At 40.8% G+C, this 17979-nt stretch overlaps 1 protein-coding gene across 1 annotated transcript; it reads right to left on the reverse strand.

The window, feature by feature from the left end:
- Positions 1-13321: 13321 nt before the first annotated feature.
- LOC141155605 (olfactory receptor 1L4-like) lies at positions 13322-17173 on the reverse strand. Its single transcript, XM_073642471.1, has 2 exons — positions 17136-17173; positions 13322-14258 (listed from the first exon to the last, which is right to left on the reverse strand). The coding sequence occupies exons 1-2, from the start codon at positions 17171-17173 to the stop codon at positions 13322-13324; spliced, it is 975 nt and encodes a 324-aa protein (XP_073498572.1).
- Positions 17174-17979: the final 806 nt, after the last annotated feature.

A 17979-nucleotide genomic window follows, 5' to 3' on the forward strand; every position in this document is an offset into this window, starting at 1 on the left:
AATAAAAACTATTTTATACTAAAAAATATTGAGAGCTATAACTTTTATTTTTCGGCTGATGGAGCTGTATTGTGGCTTGTTTTTGCGGGACGAGATGACGTTTTCAGCGGTACCATTTTTATTTACATTCGTCTTTTTGATCGCGTTTTATTCCATTTTTTGTTTGGCGGTATGATGATAAAGCATCGTTTTTTGCCTTGATTTTATTTTATTTTTTTTACAGTGTTCACTAAAGGGGTTAACAATAGGGACAGTTTTATAGGGCAGGTCGTTCCGGACGTGGCAATACCAAATATGTGTACTTTTATTGGTTATTTTTTTTTCAGAATAATATTTATTTACAGTATATTTTTATTTTATTATTTTTTCTTTTTAAATATTTTTACAATTTTTTTTTTTATTTTGTTTTCACTTCCTGACACTGTTTCACTTTTACACTTTGTCCCACTATGGGACTTTAATTTTTTTTGCAGCAGCAGCATCTCTATGCTATACAGCCTGTCAGCCCTGCAGACACAAGTTAGACAGATCGTTCACTGAGCACAATCTACTTAAAGGGAATCCATCACCCTCTGGGCGATATCAGACCTCTACTATGGGCATACAGGTTATAGAAAAGTAAATCTATACTTACCTGTATGGCCCATTGTAGAGGTCTGAGTGCAGAGAAATCTGTTTTTATAAACTCCATTTTGCTCAGGCTTGGCGTCCCCTGGCTGCCAAGAAAGCTCCACCTATGTGCTTATTATTCCCTGAAATCCCCGCCTGTGTGTATATTTATCATAATCACCCTCTCTCCTGCATGTCACAGGGCCCTGTGACGTGCACTGTTCTCCCTAACTGGCCCGTCTCTCTGTGCACTGCGCCGCAGGGTTCTATTGCTGGGGAGTCCCTGTCACTCGGCAGAGATGCCTAGTGCACCACTCATATCTGTGTGACTGGCGCCCTATACAAGCCTTATCCATGTGTATTTACTCCATGAATGGTGGGTGATTATTTCATCAGTAATTTGCACCTGTGCTTCCTTCATAGTGGTGTTGCATCCTGTAGTGCATTAGTATTGTGACTTGGTATTGATAAGGCTCAGCTTGTAAGAGTATGTGCACAAGATCATTAATCGCTGTGGATTGGACGCAGCGCAACTGCGCTGCGTGAAAACCGCAGTGGCCAGATATTACAGCATAGTGGATGGGATTTGTAGAAACCCCATTTCCACTATGCATCTGCGGCACACACGCGGAAACTGACATGCTGCGCGTCTTTCTAGACTGGAGCATGTCAATTTCTCCGGCGGGTCCGCATGCGAGCTTTCCTCATGGACTTAACCTCTATGAGGAAAGTCCGCGTGTGGGAAAAAAAATGGTGCCGCTCATTAGCATATTAAGCGGAAGCCACCGGCGGCTTCTCCGCAACGTCGGGGCCGCAGCAGGCTCCGGATGGTGGGAAAGTAGCCTTAATGTACAACATGCGCACATCCAGAACCCTAGGACAGGTGGTCAAGGCTTGAGGACATGCAACAAGAATAAGCACTGGACGGCATGGTCAGTAACTAAACTCTTTTTTTTCTCCAAAAGACATTGTGATGGAGAATTTAGTTTGTGAGTCCCAATGATGACAGTGATGATAAATAAAAATGGGGATGATTTAATACCAGTCACTTCCTTCTAAACTCAATGAATCCAAAGTCACACAGAGTTTGGAACATAACACTCACAGGCTCACTCAATCACTTAAAACAAAACACTCACAAAACACTGCCAAGCACGCTCACTCAATCACTTAAAACAAAACACTCACAAAACACTCCCAAGCACGCTCACTCAATCACTTAAAACAAAACACTCACAAAACACTCCCAAGCACGCTCACTCAATCACTTAAAACAAAACACTCACAAAACACTCCCAAGCACGCTCACTCAAAACAAAACACTCACAAAACACTCCCAAGCACTCTCACTCACTTCAGATGTTTTTACAGATACTTTATGCTCAGTCTGTAAAGGACTGCGGATCCCGAGCTGCTATGTAACTGCTTACTGACCTGTGATGTACATTTTTATCTTAGCTTGCCAAGCAAGGTATGAACTTTGCTCAGGAGCTGAGGCGACTTTGTATCGGGCAGATGTTGGCTGTGTTACATAGCTGCTGAAGGTCCACATACAACCATGTTAGTCCTCCTATGATGCCCAGTCACTGGCGATTTTGCAATATATTGCAAAAGTGTGGTAGTGCAGTGTATTGCATCAGCGATCAGACGATCACAGGTTCTAGTTCCCTAAGGGAAATTTAAAAAAAGGTCAAAATTCAAAAATAAATAAATTAAATTTAAAAAAATTAAAATTATATATATGAAATTAAAGCTATATAAAAGTTTAAATTACCATGTCTTTGCCTTTCAAAAAATGAAAAAACAAACAAAATTAATTGGTATGGTCATATCCAAAAATTATCAAAATATGAAATTATTTAAACTGTACGTTGAACGCTGTAAAGAAAAAAATATATAACAGAATTCTTATTTTTTTGGTAGCCACACTTCCCCCTACAAAAATGTCATATGAACCTCAAAATGGTATCAATGACATCAGCAGCTTAGGGTGCAAAAAAACAAGCTCTCACACAGCTCTAAAATACAGGACTGAAAAAAGTTTTTCAAATTTCAGATTTTTTCTTTTACCACTAAAATAATAAAAATTTGTACTAACTTGCTGTTGCCAGAAACATGCTGACCCGGAGCATCATAACACCAGGTCATTATTACCACAGAATAAAAAAACGTATAAAACAGAATAAAAAAAAAACAATGGTGGAATTGCAGGTTTTTTTTGTTTTGTTTTTTTGCAATTTTCACTATGCTTAGATTTTTTTCTCACTTTCCAGTACATTGTCTCAAAACGACAACTCACCTTGCAAAAAAAAACAGAGCCCTCATACTATGTCAACAGAAAGATAAAAAAAAGAGTTAAGTTATAAGCTCTTAAAAAGTGTGAAGAAAAAATTAAAGTGCAAAGTTTTTAAAGAGTTAAAATCTTTTAATTAGGTACACACCTTTGATTACCTATGTAACATCCCAGAAACGTATCCCTCCAGGAAACCTTTGTGACCATGTGTGTCTGCCATATCTCCAATCGCTCCTCTTTTGCTGCAGAACTAAGCAAATTTCTTATCATGTTTCCAAAAAAGTTGAATGTCAGCGTTGGAGCTGTAATGGAGAATATATTGGACTTTCCCTCAAGTGGCTGAATTAGGAAGAGGATGACTCTTGGACTTATATTTATTGGAGATTTTATTTAAGGTGGAATTCTTATACCAATTTATTATATTTATGTGATATTTTTTGTATCGCCAAGTCCTGTCCTTGTATGTAGACGCAACCACAATCTCCAGAACAGATTGTATAATTTCCTAACGTATAATGTCTAGGGCTGAGATGAGTGAAGAAATACATATGACGGACACGATTCATCATTTGCGTTTATTTTCTAAAGACGCTTATTTGTACTGTAGAATTTTGTGGTGATTTTTTGGGGATCTAATTAATCAAAATGGCACAAACAATTCATGAATTTTGCACACCGTAAAATATCTTCTTTATTTTTGTCAGTATATTTTTAAGAGTTTTTTAGTGCACAAAAAATTATGAATTTTGTGCAAAGAAAACTTTACTTTTGTCTTTAAACTTTTTTTTGTGACTGTTTAGTGTAAAAGAAAAAAAAAATTGACAATAAAATTGTGCAAAAAAAAAAAATATACTGGCATACATAAAATAATCACTTAAAAGGGATGGTGTACATTTGTGCAAAAATATTGCGACTTCTCGAAAAGTTGCAAATGAAGAATCAGCCGAAAACATCTGGAAACCTCAAATCTCAGCAACAATTGTGAACTAGAAATAAAATAGATGAACATATAAGAAAGTTACTTTAAAAAAATTAAAAGAAGCATTAAGTGCAAATGAAAAACAGGCATAAAACACCCCCCAAAAAAGTGCAAATGCAATGATGTATCTGGTCCAAGATCCTAGGTAGGGGTAATATGGGAGAGCTGGAGGAGTTGGCGGTTACCTGTACGTGATCCTTAGCCGATATCCACCATGTAATTCCACTGTGTCGTTGAGTATATAATGTATATTCCGGTCTTCTATCGTCCATGATATGAGGCCGAGTCCCCTATCTAAAATCTACGGTAATGACTGAGTTTCTCTGCAGAATCCCAGAGGAGCAGAACATCTCCCTCATCAACTATCCGCGTCCAGCTGTGAGAACCCTGGAGAATCCCAACATATCCCTCATAAACCAATTACAGATTCAAACATCCAGGGACCAGAAAAGAAGGAAGATGAATACATTTAAATTAAAATGAAAGCAGCAGACCAAGAAGGTGTTGGAGACTTTATGAAGAAATGTAACAAAATATTATAATGAAAAAAAAAAAAAAATGTTAGTTAAAAAGTCAAAAAAACATGAAAAATAAAGATTAATACAATTAGTTTTAAGTAATAGAAAATTACATATATTATATATTCCCTTCACTACAACCCATAAGATAAAATGAAAACATAATTTAGGATGTGAGAAAAAAAAATGACAATGATGGAATTGAATGTTTTCACGTTTCGCTTGATAAAAATAATTGAACAAAACACCAGTGTATGTGAAAAAACAAACAAAAAAAAACCACATTGAAAAGAACAGAAAGGTTATGGCTCCATAAATACATTGAGGCCAAAACGGAAAATGATTCAGTATTCAGACAGGTTTCGCCCCCTTCCCTCCTTCCTCAGGAGGTCTACTGTATATCACTGTTTTCTTTACTGTTATATTGCTCCTAAACACCATAGATTCTCCACTCTTTTCCGGGGTCTCTCGGGACTTCCTGGCGAGGCATCTGAGGGCTCATTCAGACATCAGTGATTTTTCTTCGATGCAAAAAGCAGTCAGACTTTCATCAATGTTTTTAATCAGAGTCATCGAGTTTGGTCAGTGTTAGTTTTGACCATCAGAGATTGGTCATAGTTTCATCAGTTTTTCTCAGATGAAAATAAAAAGGGGTTTATAGTTGCTTCTGTTTTCCATTTTGCCGGCTACATATTGCTTAACAAGTGCTATGTGGTATACAGAAGCATCGGCATCACCAATTCGTCTGTAGATCCTGGTGATCATATCATCGCAGGGTCTCTGCCAGCATAGCAGAGCTGCTGGCTGAATTATGGGGCGACAAACTATATACAATCTAGTATTATGTATAAAACATCTACAAAATCAGAGTTAAAAAAAAAAGTTAAAAAAGGTCTCTACTCCCAAAAAAATACCAAAATAATTACATTTTTCTCCATATGAAATTCATTTAATTACGTACCTATAACAAAAGAACTACCTATATTCGGTATCCACATGACCATAAGAACCTATACCCACTCAACGGGTTATCTGGTATGAAACAAAGCCTCACACAGCCGTATCAGTGACACAATAAAGAAAAATGGCCGGTCATTAAGGGACTAACAGGGTCAGACAGCTCTGAGATCAAAAGAAGTGGGTTACTTCTATAATTTTGTTTAACCCATAAAAATGTACAGTGGGGAAAAAAGTATTTAGTCAGCCACAAATTGTGCAAGTTCTCCCACTTAAAAAGATGAGCGAAGCCTGTAATTGACATCATAGGTCGACCTCAACTATGAGAGACAAAATGAGAAACAAATCCTGATAATCACATTGTCTGATTTGGAAAGAAATTTTTTTCAAATTTTGGTGGAAAATAAGTATTTGGTCAATTACAAACTAGCAAGATTTCTGTCTCTCACAGACCTGTAACTTCTTCTTTAAGAGGCTCCTCTGTCCTCCGCTCATTACCTGTAGTACTGGCTCCTCTGTTCTCCACTCATTACCTGTAGTACTGGCTCCTCTGTCCTCCACTCATTACCTGTAGTACTGGCTCCTCTGTCCTCCACTCATTACCTGTAGTACTGGCTCCTCTGTCCTCCACTCATTACCTGTAGTGCTGGCTCCTCTGTCCTCCACTCATTACCTGTAGTACTGGCTCCTCCATCCTCCACTCATTACCTGTAGTACTGGCTCCTCTGTCCTCCACTCATTACCTGTAGTACTGGCTCCTCTGTCCTCCACTCATTACCTGTAGTGCTGGCTCCTCTGTCCTCCACTCATTACCTGTAGTGCTGGCTCCTCTGTCCTCCACTCATTACCTGTAGTACTGGCTCCTCCATCCTCCACTCATTACCTGTAGTACTGGCTCCTCTGTCCTCCACTCATTACCTGTAGTACTGGCTCCTCTGTCCTCCACTCATTACCTGTAGTACTGGCACCTGTTAGAACTTATTATCAGTATAAAAGACGCCTGTCCTCAACCTCAAACAGTCACACTCCAAACTCCACTATGGTGAAGACTAAAGAGCTGTCGAAGGACACCAGAAACAAAATTGTAGCCCTGCACCAGGCTGGAAAGACAGAATATGCACTAGGCAAGCAGCATGGTGTGAATAAATCAACTGTGGGAGCAATAATTAGAAAATGGAAGACATACAAGACCACTGATAATCTCCCTCGATTTGGGGCTCCACACAAGATTTCACCCCGTGGGGTCAAAATGATCTCAAGAATGGTGAGCAAAAATCCCAGAACCACATGGGGGGACCTAATGAATGACCAGCAGAGAGCTGGGACCAACGTTACACAGGCTACCATCAGTAGAACACTACGCCGCCAGGGACTCAGATCCTGCAGTGCCAGACGTGTCCCCCTGCTTAAGCCATTACATGTCTGGGCCCGTCTGAAGTTTGCAAGAGAGCATTTGGATGATCCAGAAGAGTACTGGGAGAATATCATATGGTCAGATGAAACCAAAGTAGAACTGTTTGGTAGAAACATAACTCATCGTGTCTGGAAGAGAAAGAATGCTGAGTTGCATCCAAAGAACACTATACCTACTGTGAGGCATGGGGGTGGCAACATCATGCTTTGGGGCTGTTTCTCTGCCAAGGGACCAGGACGACTGATCCGTGTACATGAAAGAATGAATGGGGCCATGTATCGTGAGATTTTGAGTGCAAACCTCTTTCCATCAGCAAGGGCATTGAAGATGAAACGTGGCTGGGTCTTTCAGCATGACAATGATCCCAAGCACACCACCAGGGCAACCAAGGAGAAGCTTCATAAGAAGCATTTCAAGGTCCTGGAGTGGCCTAGCTAGTCTCCAGATCTAAACCTTATAGAAAACCTTTGGAGGGAGTTGAAAGTCCGTGTTGCCCAGCGACAGCCCCAAAACATCACTGCTCTAGAGGAGATCTGCATGGAGGAATGGGCCAACATACCAGCAACAGTGTGTGCCAACCTTGTGAAGACTTAAAGAAAACGTTTGACCTCTGTCGTTGCCAACAAAGGATGTATAACAAAGTATTGAGATGAACTTTTGTAATTGACCAAATACTTATTTTCCACCAAAATTTGAAAAAATTTCTTTCCAAATCAGACAATGTGATTTTCAGGATTTGTTTTCTCATTTTGTCTCTCATAGTTGAGGTCGACCTATGATGTCAATTACAGGCCTCGCTCATCTTTTTAAGCGGGAGAACTTTCACAATTTGTGGCTGACTAAATACTTTTTTCCCCACTGTATTTTGAGTCTCGGGAATCTGACTTTTTCGTTAGATACTGGTCAGCTGGCATGAGGAAAGACCACAAAACAAATTTCTACAAAGAAAAGATACCCAACTTGAAGCTCGTTAGGAGCGGTATGGTGACCTGTGTCATTCAGGAGTGGTTTGCCCTGATGACCCATCATTGACTGTTTTTGGAGAGCTTTGCCGAAATCCATAAGGACTGTGGCGGAAAGAAGAGGACTTTGTTAGATCAAGACATCCCAGCAATAGGATAAAATGTGACTCTACAACACAGATCCGCTGCTGGGACCAGGTAACATTTTTATTAGGCCATCTTTGAGTATTTACATTTGCCAGAATAATAAAGACAATCTTAAAGGCTTCAAGTATGAAAAAGAGGTTTACTTGGAGGCATCGGTGGCACATCACTGAGATATGCCACCAATATCCGATTAGCGAAGGTCTGGCTGCTCTGACATTTTCCTATCGGTAGCCAACAGCAGGACAGCCTCTGACTTATTCTATGTCCAATGGCTTTCCCTTGGTGAATTTGTGGTTGGATACTATGGCTAATCTACTTTTAATTTGCTTGAAATTATAAAAGACAATTCTTTTTAAAGAGGTTGCCTCAAGTTCTTAAACTTTGAAGTTTACCTATTAGGCTATGTGCCCGCGATGCAGAAATGCTGCAGATTTTTTCCGCATCTCCATGGCAGGAAAAACGCATGCGGATTTTACATGCGTTTTTCCTGCCAGGTAGAAGCATTTGTCAAGCGTCTTTGCATGCATTTCTGCATGCGGGTCAAGCGCTTTTCCAAGCGGTTTTAGCATCACTTGGAAAGTGCTTGACAACTTGGTCACACTATATAAATCCATGCAATCGGCATGGATTTATATAGCGTGACCAAGTTAATAGTTGAAAAAAAGAATAAAAGTGGTAAAAAATAAAAAATAAACATTATACTTACCTTCTGATGCCCCCCCGTCTTTTCTCCGGTGCGTCAGGTCTCTTGTACGGCTCGCGGTGGTGAAAAAAGGACCTTTCATGACGTCATTTAGTCATGTGACAGGTCACACGATTGCCGACATCAGCGGTCGCTTGACCTGTCACATGACTAAATGATGTCATGGAAGGTCCTTTTAGACCATCGCAAGCTGCCGGGGAGCCAGGATGCACCATACAGGAGACCGCGGGCCATCAGAAGGTGAGTATAATGTATATTTTTTATTCTATTTTTTAACAGGTACTATGGTACCCGGGTCTGGAGGAGAGTCTCCTCTTCTCCAGACCCGGGTACCATCCGCACATTGAATCGCTTAATATCCGCATGTGCACATGTAGTCACGCAGATATTAAGCGATTCAATGCAAGTCAATGGCGGCAATTACGCTGCGTGTCCGCAAAATTAATGGACATGCTGCGTATTTTTCCGCAATGATAATCCACAGCAGAAATTTCCGCAGCACGTGCACAGCACATGCGGATTATCATTGGGGACCATGGGGCACGTATTACCAAGCGGCTTTTAAGCGTTTTCGCTGCGAAATTCCGCGGCAAAAACGCTTGAAAAACGCATAGTGGGCACGCAGCCTTAAACATATTCTCCATTCGGCAGAATGAAGGGATTTTTTTATTCCATTGTGTACATTATTATTTATGTTAGAGCACCATTGATTTCATGGTGCTGTATATGAGAAGGTGTTACAGACAAAATATAACTCTTAAAATTCATATTTGTTATTACTGAATTAAAAACAATACATTGGGAAAAAAAAACCTTGTGCAAGTGATGAGAAAAACACAGAAAGTCTGAAAGTTCAGTTTAAATAGACATTCAGCAGTCTGTATTTCTTCTTCAGACTACCGATATGTGTTGATTCCATAGGCCGACACTTATTTGTCTCTTCTCCTTATAAATATCCATGCATGTTTTATAATATACCACAAATCAGTTGTATGAAGAACTATGTGATTCATATAGAGCGGGACAGGTGTACTGATATCGCTATGGAACAACAGGTAAGTCCCAGGTCATACCACATAGGCACCTATGAGACCCTAGGATATTCCTTAGACTTGCCCTGCCTGACAGCGGAGGTTGGCATCCTAGATATACAAGGTTTTGGTGCCCCCACTCTACAGCGGCTCTCCCTAACTTTCCCTGTATATCTCTAGTTAGACCACTGATAATTGGGAACTTAGGCCAAACATAGAGCTACTATGCTCTGAGGGGAGTTTGAGCAAATCAGATCTATGCCTCTGTCTCGACGCGTTTCTCCTTATACAGGTTCATCAGGAGGCCTGGATTCATGTTCCTACAGGTGGATGCTCATAAGCCCTTTGGTGGTTAGCAATATAAAGGAAAGATAAAAGATGTCAGTAGTTCCCCGCTCCTCCGTTAGAACAGATGATACAGAATCCAGTACTTGTGTTGTGGATTTATTCTTTTGACAAGCTAAAAACAGACGCGTTTCGTGGACGTCCCGTCCACTTCATCAAGTGCATAGCTTAAGAAATGTTAACAGCAGAGAACGTATATACCACGAAAAGTGAAAAAAAAACCTGGAGCCAAAGCACCAGCAACCGTTTTCATTTAAAACTTAAACCTTTACATATTCCTTAAAAAAGTGTGTCTATTAGCGTCATTAAGAGAACAATTATAAAAAAGTAATTAGAATTGTATAAAATTGAAATAAAAATTGAAACGTCTCCTACATAAGTTCCGTGATGTAAAAATATTTATTTTTATTTTTATTTTTACATCATGGAACTTATGTAGGAGACGTTTCAATTTTTATTTCAATTTTATACAATTCTAATTACTTTTTTTATAATTGTTCTCTTAATGACGCTAATAGACACTTTAAGGAATATGTAAAGGTTTAAGTTTTAAATGAAAATGGTTGCTGGTGCTCTGGCGCCAGTTTTTTTTTCACTTTCCATGTGTTCTCTGCTGTTAGCTTAAGAGATGTTATGTGTAGCACCCCGAGGACTCGGCTGCTACAGGGGTATTGCACCTCAAGCCAGAGGTGTGGTATTCCACTCCCGGGTAAGGATGGAGTGTGGGACTGAGCTCAGCTAGCTGCATGCACTACACTCATCCCATTTCCGGGGGACAGAACAACGGTACTCCCACCAGATAGATGTGCAGGTACGACAGCGTCTGTCCCTGGCTGGAGTGGGAGGGGGGGAGGAACATCCCAGTAGTGTAGGGGCAGATAGGGGAGGGACTCTGGGCATAGAGGTAGGAGCCCATTGGGTGCTAGTCACCTGGGCTCACACATAGAGGGAGTATATATGGTGGGCACCATCTAGAGACAGGGAGAGCAGAGCTGAGAGAGTCAGAGGGAGAGTTCAGCCAGGAGGGCTGACAGGGAGCTGTGGCTCCGGCTGGGCCCAGCTCCAGGGCCAGGCCTGTAGTGGAGAGGAGGAGGAAGAGAGGCCCAGAGACGCAAGACAAGAGGGAACCCTGAGATCCCAGAAGTAAACCAAAAGGGTGAAGGGTTGGCAGAAAAGGGTACCGGAACCCAAACTGGTGGAGGCTAATGATCCTCAGCCAGGAACCGGAGGTCGTGGTCAAGTTTTGGCGCGACCCTCACCACATCCACCAGGAAGGCACACCACGAGTAGGGTCAGGAAAGCCAGAGAAGGTTTTGCCACCAAGAGGCCCGAGGGAGCCGGACAAAGGTGGATCCCTGGTGGGAACGGCCAGTAGGAAGGAAGAGAGGGGAGCTCAGGACCACGCTCTGGACTGCCTGGGAGTTGGCCGAGTCCCACACCTGGTGGACGCAGCACGGCTCGGGTGGTCACTCAAGGCCGGAGTGACCGGAACAACACCAGTGAGTAAAAACCCTGAAACTGCATCGCATGTCTCTGAGCTTCCTTGCTGCACCATCACAACCACCATCTTCCACATCTGCTGCCCTGAGGCCATACCCCTCCCGTTGGGGGTTATACCATCCTTGCTGCACAATCCTACCACCGGCCTCAGCGGTCTGCTCTGCAGCGGCGGCCTCCTAGCCGCAATCAACGGGTGGCGTAGTCGACACTTAAACAACATCTACAAAAGACTGCCACACACTTAGTTTGACCACCCTGGGCACGGACCGGGTCACCGCCACACGGACTACTACCCCTATCCAGATCCGGCTCCGGGTGTCCCTTGAACATGGCCCAGGGGGTGCGTCATATGCACTTGATGAAGTGGACGGGACGTCCACGAAACGCGTCTGTTTTTAGCTCTATATGAATGACACAGTTCTTCATACAACTGATTTGTGGTATATCATAAAACATGCATGGATATTTATAAGGAGAAGAGACAAATAAGTGTCGGCCTATGGAATCAACACGTATCGGTAGTCTGAAGAAGAAATACAGACTGCTGAATATCTGTTTAAACTGAACTTTCAGACTCTCTGTATTTTTCTCATCACTTGCACAAGGATTTTTTTTCAAGGAGGTGCTTTTAATTCAATAATAATAATTAATATGAATTTTAAGGGTTACATGTACACTTCCAATTTTCCCTTCTAGATATCTTTTTTTGATACAATTTTGTTACAGGCAGAATACAAATATAGATTACAATGAACAAACTAACAATGACAGACTGGTACAGAGGGGTGAGGGCCTGCCCTTGCAGGCTTACAGTCTAGAGGATAATGGAGAATGAGATAGTAGGTTAAGCTAAGGGCGTTGTGGCAGCTCCGGTGGTGGTGAGGTGGCAGCGTGGTCAATGCAGGCTGTAAACTTTCTGGAAGAGAGAGGTTTTCAAGTCCCATCTGAAAGGTCTGAATGTGGAGAATAATCGGACATGTTGGGGCACAGAATTCCAGAGGATGGGGGATACTTGGGAGAAGTCTTAGAAGCGATTGAGTGAGGAACATGCGAATGTGGGGCAGACAAGAAGGTCTTGGGAGGACAAGAGATTACGTGAGGAAAGATATTGGGAGATTAGTTCGCAGATAAACGGAGGAGACAGATTATGGATGGAATACATCTCATTGCCTAGGTTATCGACCACCTAGCAGTCTGAGTGGCTGTATACCCAGGTAAGGAGATGCCGCCACTAGCAGATTCTATGCTTTAGCTCCTGAAGCTGGCCAGAACGCTGGATTGGATCAGCCTCAGTCCCCCTGTGTTCCTCCCAAGCTGCAGATGTAAAGCTGCCTTTGTAAGCTGCATGGAAGAGCACTCTGTTCAGGCCAGCGGCATGACTATACCACTGCCTCAAACTGTTAATCTTCAGGAGGCCAGAAGCCTCTTTGGTTTTGCAATCCCGAAGAAAGGAAGATGGGAACCTATAAGTATGTATTTTATATATAGGAGTTTTCAGAACATCCATAAATTAAGAGTATTTTTCTCCAAAAGGCAATTTATATCATACACAAGACAAGTAAGACCAATCAATACAAGAGATTTATTTCTAAAGTGCACAGAACCTAAAGTACCAGGGACATGTTTTCTGAGATAAGGAAGCAAAAAGAACAGGTATAACTCCCAAAGATGCTAACACTATAGTACAGTAGCTACTACATAGACTACTTTTAGTTTAACACATCCCCATGGTGGTTTTAGACTTTTAGAATCGACACTGATTAATTGAATCCTTCATTTCACTGACATAAATACTAAAAATACTTTGGGATTAAATTTTGAGGTCAATAGTAATAATTAGTTGATCAAAAAAAAACAGTATTCCTAGTCCTCATCTTCTACTTCTTTCGCCCATTTCTGACCATATTTCTGGCCATATTGTATAACCTTCTTCACAGCATTTTTCACCTCCTTGTTCCTCAAGGTATATATAAATGGGTTGAGCATTGGAGTGATGATGCTGTAAACCACGCTTATTACCCGATCATAGGTTGCAGAATAGAGGGAACTTGGGCGAAAGTACATGAAGATAACGGAGCTGTAGAAGAAGATGACGACAGTTAGGTGTGAGGAACAAGTTGAGAAGGTTCGTTGGCGGCCTTTGGAAGTACGCAGTTTTAGCACAGCTCTAATGATGAGAACGTAGGAACCCAAGATAAATAACATGGGTCCCATGACTATTAGTGAGCCTTCAAGAAAGACAACCATCTGTTGAGCAGATGTGTCTGTGCAGGAGAGTAACAGCATGGCTGGGACATCGCAGAAGTAATGGTGGATGACCCAACTGCAGTAGGAAAGAGTAGATGTCATGGCGGTGAACAGAGTTGAGTGAAGGCTAACTATAACCCATGAGGAGGTCACTAGGCTCATGCATGTCCTCTTACTCATGATAGCTGTGTAATGCAGAGGCTGGCAGACTGCAGCATATCTGTCTAAAGCCATGATGGCCAGTAAAAAACTGTCCATGTTGCCCACCATGTGGAACAGGAAGAGCTGAGCGAAACAACCATGAAACGAGATGGACAATTCCTGGAAGAGGAGGCTGGAAATTGCTCGGGGAACGGTGATGGATGTCAAGCAAACATCTACAAAGGAAAGGTTCCCCAACAGGAAGTACATTGGGGTGTGGAGTTGAGACTGCGTTGAGATGAGCATAAGGATTAGCATATTACCCATAATACAGAGAATGTAGGCTCCCAAAAAAAAATAGAAAAGAGGCAGTCGGAGATATGGCTTCTCCGAGAGGCCCAGTAGAGTAAAACTAATCAAGGTTTGATTCTTTAGATCCATAGTTTTATATTGAAGACCTCAAGACCGAGACAACAGATGAGATCTTGTGTCTTCACGAAACAGGAAGATTGTGCCCTTTCTGATATTCCATTGTCGTGGATAGCCAGCGAAGACCATATGAAAAAGGCTGCGGAGGCAATAAGACAACAGCATGGTCTTCAAGTTCTAACAATCATGAGTGTGAGACATCTAGATGCTAATCAGTCATGGAAGATTAAGTGATATGGAAAAACTTATAAAGAGAACAAAACTAAAAAAAGGATTCAGATACTTGAAGATTGGAGCAAATTCTCTGTATGGAGCAGCTCTGAGGGGCTTCATAATCCACAGATCATGGAATTGGTTAGTGAATGTTTCCTGAGATGAATGTCTACAAATATATGTTCCTTGTAGAGCCAGATCTGTGTTATTCTTTTCTTCCATTAAACTGGGAAGGGTTCCATGAATTATCCACTCAACCTAAAAAAATTCAGAAGAATATTTATGGTGTAAAAAAAAAAAAAAACACTACTGAAATTGCTGAAAGCAAAGGAAGCCGTATAGACTAAAATTACAGATGCAGCCCATTTTACTACTGATGCTTATCAAGGGCTTAAACTGGCCGTACACAAGAGATGGCCGTTGGATGAACGTTCAGCTGACAACCACCTCTCCTTCATCCCCCATACACGGGTACTCGACTGAGAGGTCATGTGTTTTCAACAAAGTTAGAGGAAAAAGTCACCGCCCAACACTTCTGGGGGTGGTTAATCTCCAATAAAAACAAAAAAAATAAAATTCCAACTCCCCGGATCACATCAGATGATTGCCGGTTTGGTCAAATTTCTTCTAATGTGTATGGGTCCCTTTACTCTTTCTTTGTCATCGCACATCCCATTGAGCCAGTGGTCTTCAACCTGAGGCGCTACAGTTAGGGGCAAATTAGTATTTAGTTTCAAAATGTTATTTATTAGTTGGGAAGATCGGGATGAACTCTGATGAAGGTCCTCCCAAATATCAGAGAGTTTGAAACTATAGTGCAAAGCAGTGGTCTTTAATCTGTGGCTCTCCAGCTGTTGGGAAACTAAGACTCCTGCCATATCCCGACAGCCTGCAGCCATCAAGTCATATCGGGAGTGGTATTTTACCAGCAATTGCAGAGTCACAGATTGTAGACCACTGCTTTGTTCCTTGAGTAGTGTTCATCTATATATGCCTGGTTCTTAAACAGATCATTAAACCTAAAATGCTTCCCTGCATTGTGTTATACAGGGAACTCAGTTATGACCCTGAATTTTTCTTGACCACCATAGAGCGATATTCCGGGGACATCTACTCATTGGATTACCGTATTATGCACAATCCTGATGCTTGTACTAATAGCTAATGGCATTATGGCAACGGAGACCAATACATCTCTGTCTGTAAGACTGTGTGTTATGATCTGTAACATGTACTAATGAAAGATAGGGGAAAGCTGTCCCTACAGTAAGACTAAGCTGAATCCCTACGATGTAGCGGGCTGCCTGTTCCTAGCGAACAGACCCGTCTTAGTCCTCGGCTAGTCTGAACGAAGACCTATAGCATAAGGGGAGGGGTCCCTAAAAGAACTAAAGACTGGGACAAAAATGGGACACCTCCTAAACAGAGAAGTTGTTGCAGAATACAAAAAGACAAACTGACAAAAAGGTACTAGAGGTCCCAGAAGGACCAAACGAACTGACAGAGAAAGGCACCGAAGCACCTGGCTAGAGAAACAGTCAAACACTGAAGTCTAGCACAGCCAAAAGGGCGGAGCTAGAATATAAAGGCAGATGGTCACGTGACCGCAAAACACAAGATGAAAAAAACAAAACAGGAATCATAGAATCATAGAATGGTAGAGTTGGAGGGGACCTCCTGGGTCATCTGGTCCAACCCCCTGCTCAAAGCAGGATTCACTAAATCATCTCAGACAGAAGGTTCTAACAGTGTGCCACTGCCAGGCAATGATGATTTGGAATAATAATGTATTATGTACAATGTGTTCCAAATTATTATGCAAATAATATTTTCTCAGATTTTCCCAAATTACCTATATGAATTGCAGTCATTGTAATTTTCCAGTCAAATAACTATTAGAGTACAATTGAAAGTTTTTTGTACAAACTGCCTATGATAACAGTATATTTTTAAAAAAATAAAAAACTCAAACTGCACTCAAAATGCATGTTCCAAATTATTATGCACAGCAGAGTTTTCAACCTTTTCATTTTAATAAAGAACAAAAAAATGGTCATTTTTGAAGTTATAAGCATTAGCAGGTTATTACAAACTGAAATCAAACAGTTTTCAACTCAAAACTTTATTCTAGGTGATGTTACATTTGCACATAGGACCCCTTGTTTAAAAGAAAAATCACACTAGGTTATATAAAAGATTAATAAAGTCCCCGCCCTTAAAAAAAATATTTTTATTTAATTTGTTCCCAATAAAATATGGATTTGGTGCTGCCACAACTGTATCAAATAAAGAAAACCAGTTCAAAACTTAACTTTTTATTTTTCCTGTATGATGAGTAGAGGGAAGTAATGTAAAAAACATTGGCTGAAATTTTGATTTGTTTTTGTTTGTTTTTTTTGCAACCCCCCTAAAAAAATGTGTAAAACCAAAATTAGACCTAACCCCAAACAAATCTACTTCTGCGAAAAAAAAAAGCCCAAAGCCCACATACTGCTACTTTCATAGAAGAAGGAAAAAGTTGACTTCAAATACGACTACACTAAGATGACTTTTTTTTCCCATAAAACAAAAAAATAAAGTTATTTGCTTTTGTCATATTTGTACTGACCTGGAAAACAGATTTTTTTTTTTTTACTTTAAATATTTTTATTGGGTTTTAACAACATTGATATTAAAATAGAACATTCCAATTACATTCAATAAGAATAAAAAAGTTGATGGTTGTTAATATTAAGTTATAGTTAAACATTAGAATATACAGTTATATGAAAAAGTCTGGGCACCCCTATTAATCTTAAGCTTAATGTTTTATAAAAATTGGTGTTTTTGCAACAGCTATTTCAGTTTGATATATGTAATAACTGTTGGACACAGTAATGTTTCTGCCTTGAAATGAGGTTTATTGTACTAACAGAAAATGTGCAATCTGCATTCAAACAAAATTTGACAGGTGCATAAGTATGGGCACCCTTATCATTTTCTTGTTTTAAATACTCCTACCTACTTTTTACTGACTTACTAAAGCCCTTTTTTTGGTTTTGTAACCTCATTGAGCTTTGAACTTCATAGCCAGGTGTATGCAATCATGAGAAAAGCTACTTAAAGTGGCCACTTGCAAGTTGTTCTCCTGTTTGAATCTCCTCTGAAGAGTGGCATCATGGGCTCCTCAAAACAACTGTCAAATGATCTGAAAACAAAGCTTATTCAACATAGTTGTTTAGGGGAAGGATACAAAAAGCTGCCTCAGAGATTTAACCTGTCAGTTTCCACTGTGAGGAACATAGTAAGGAAATGGAAGAACACAGGGACAGTTCTTGTTAAGGCCAGAAGTGGCAGGCCAAGAAAAACATCAGAAAGGCAGAGAAGAAGAATGGTGAGATCAGTCAAGGACAATCCTCAGAACACCTCCAGAGAGCTGCAGCATCAACTTGCTGCAGATGGTGTCACTGTGCATCGGTCAACTATACAACGCACTTTGCACAAGGAGAAGC

This window comes from Phyllobates terribilis, unplaced genomic scaffold (assembly GCF_046119375.1).
Source record: "Phyllobates terribilis strain yellow unplaced genomic scaffold, ASM4611937v1 Scaffold_7__3_contigs__length_470593459, whole genome shotgun sequence".
Taxonomy (NCBI): domain Eukaryota; kingdom Metazoa; phylum Chordata; class Amphibia; order Anura; family Dendrobatidae; genus Phyllobates; species Phyllobates terribilis.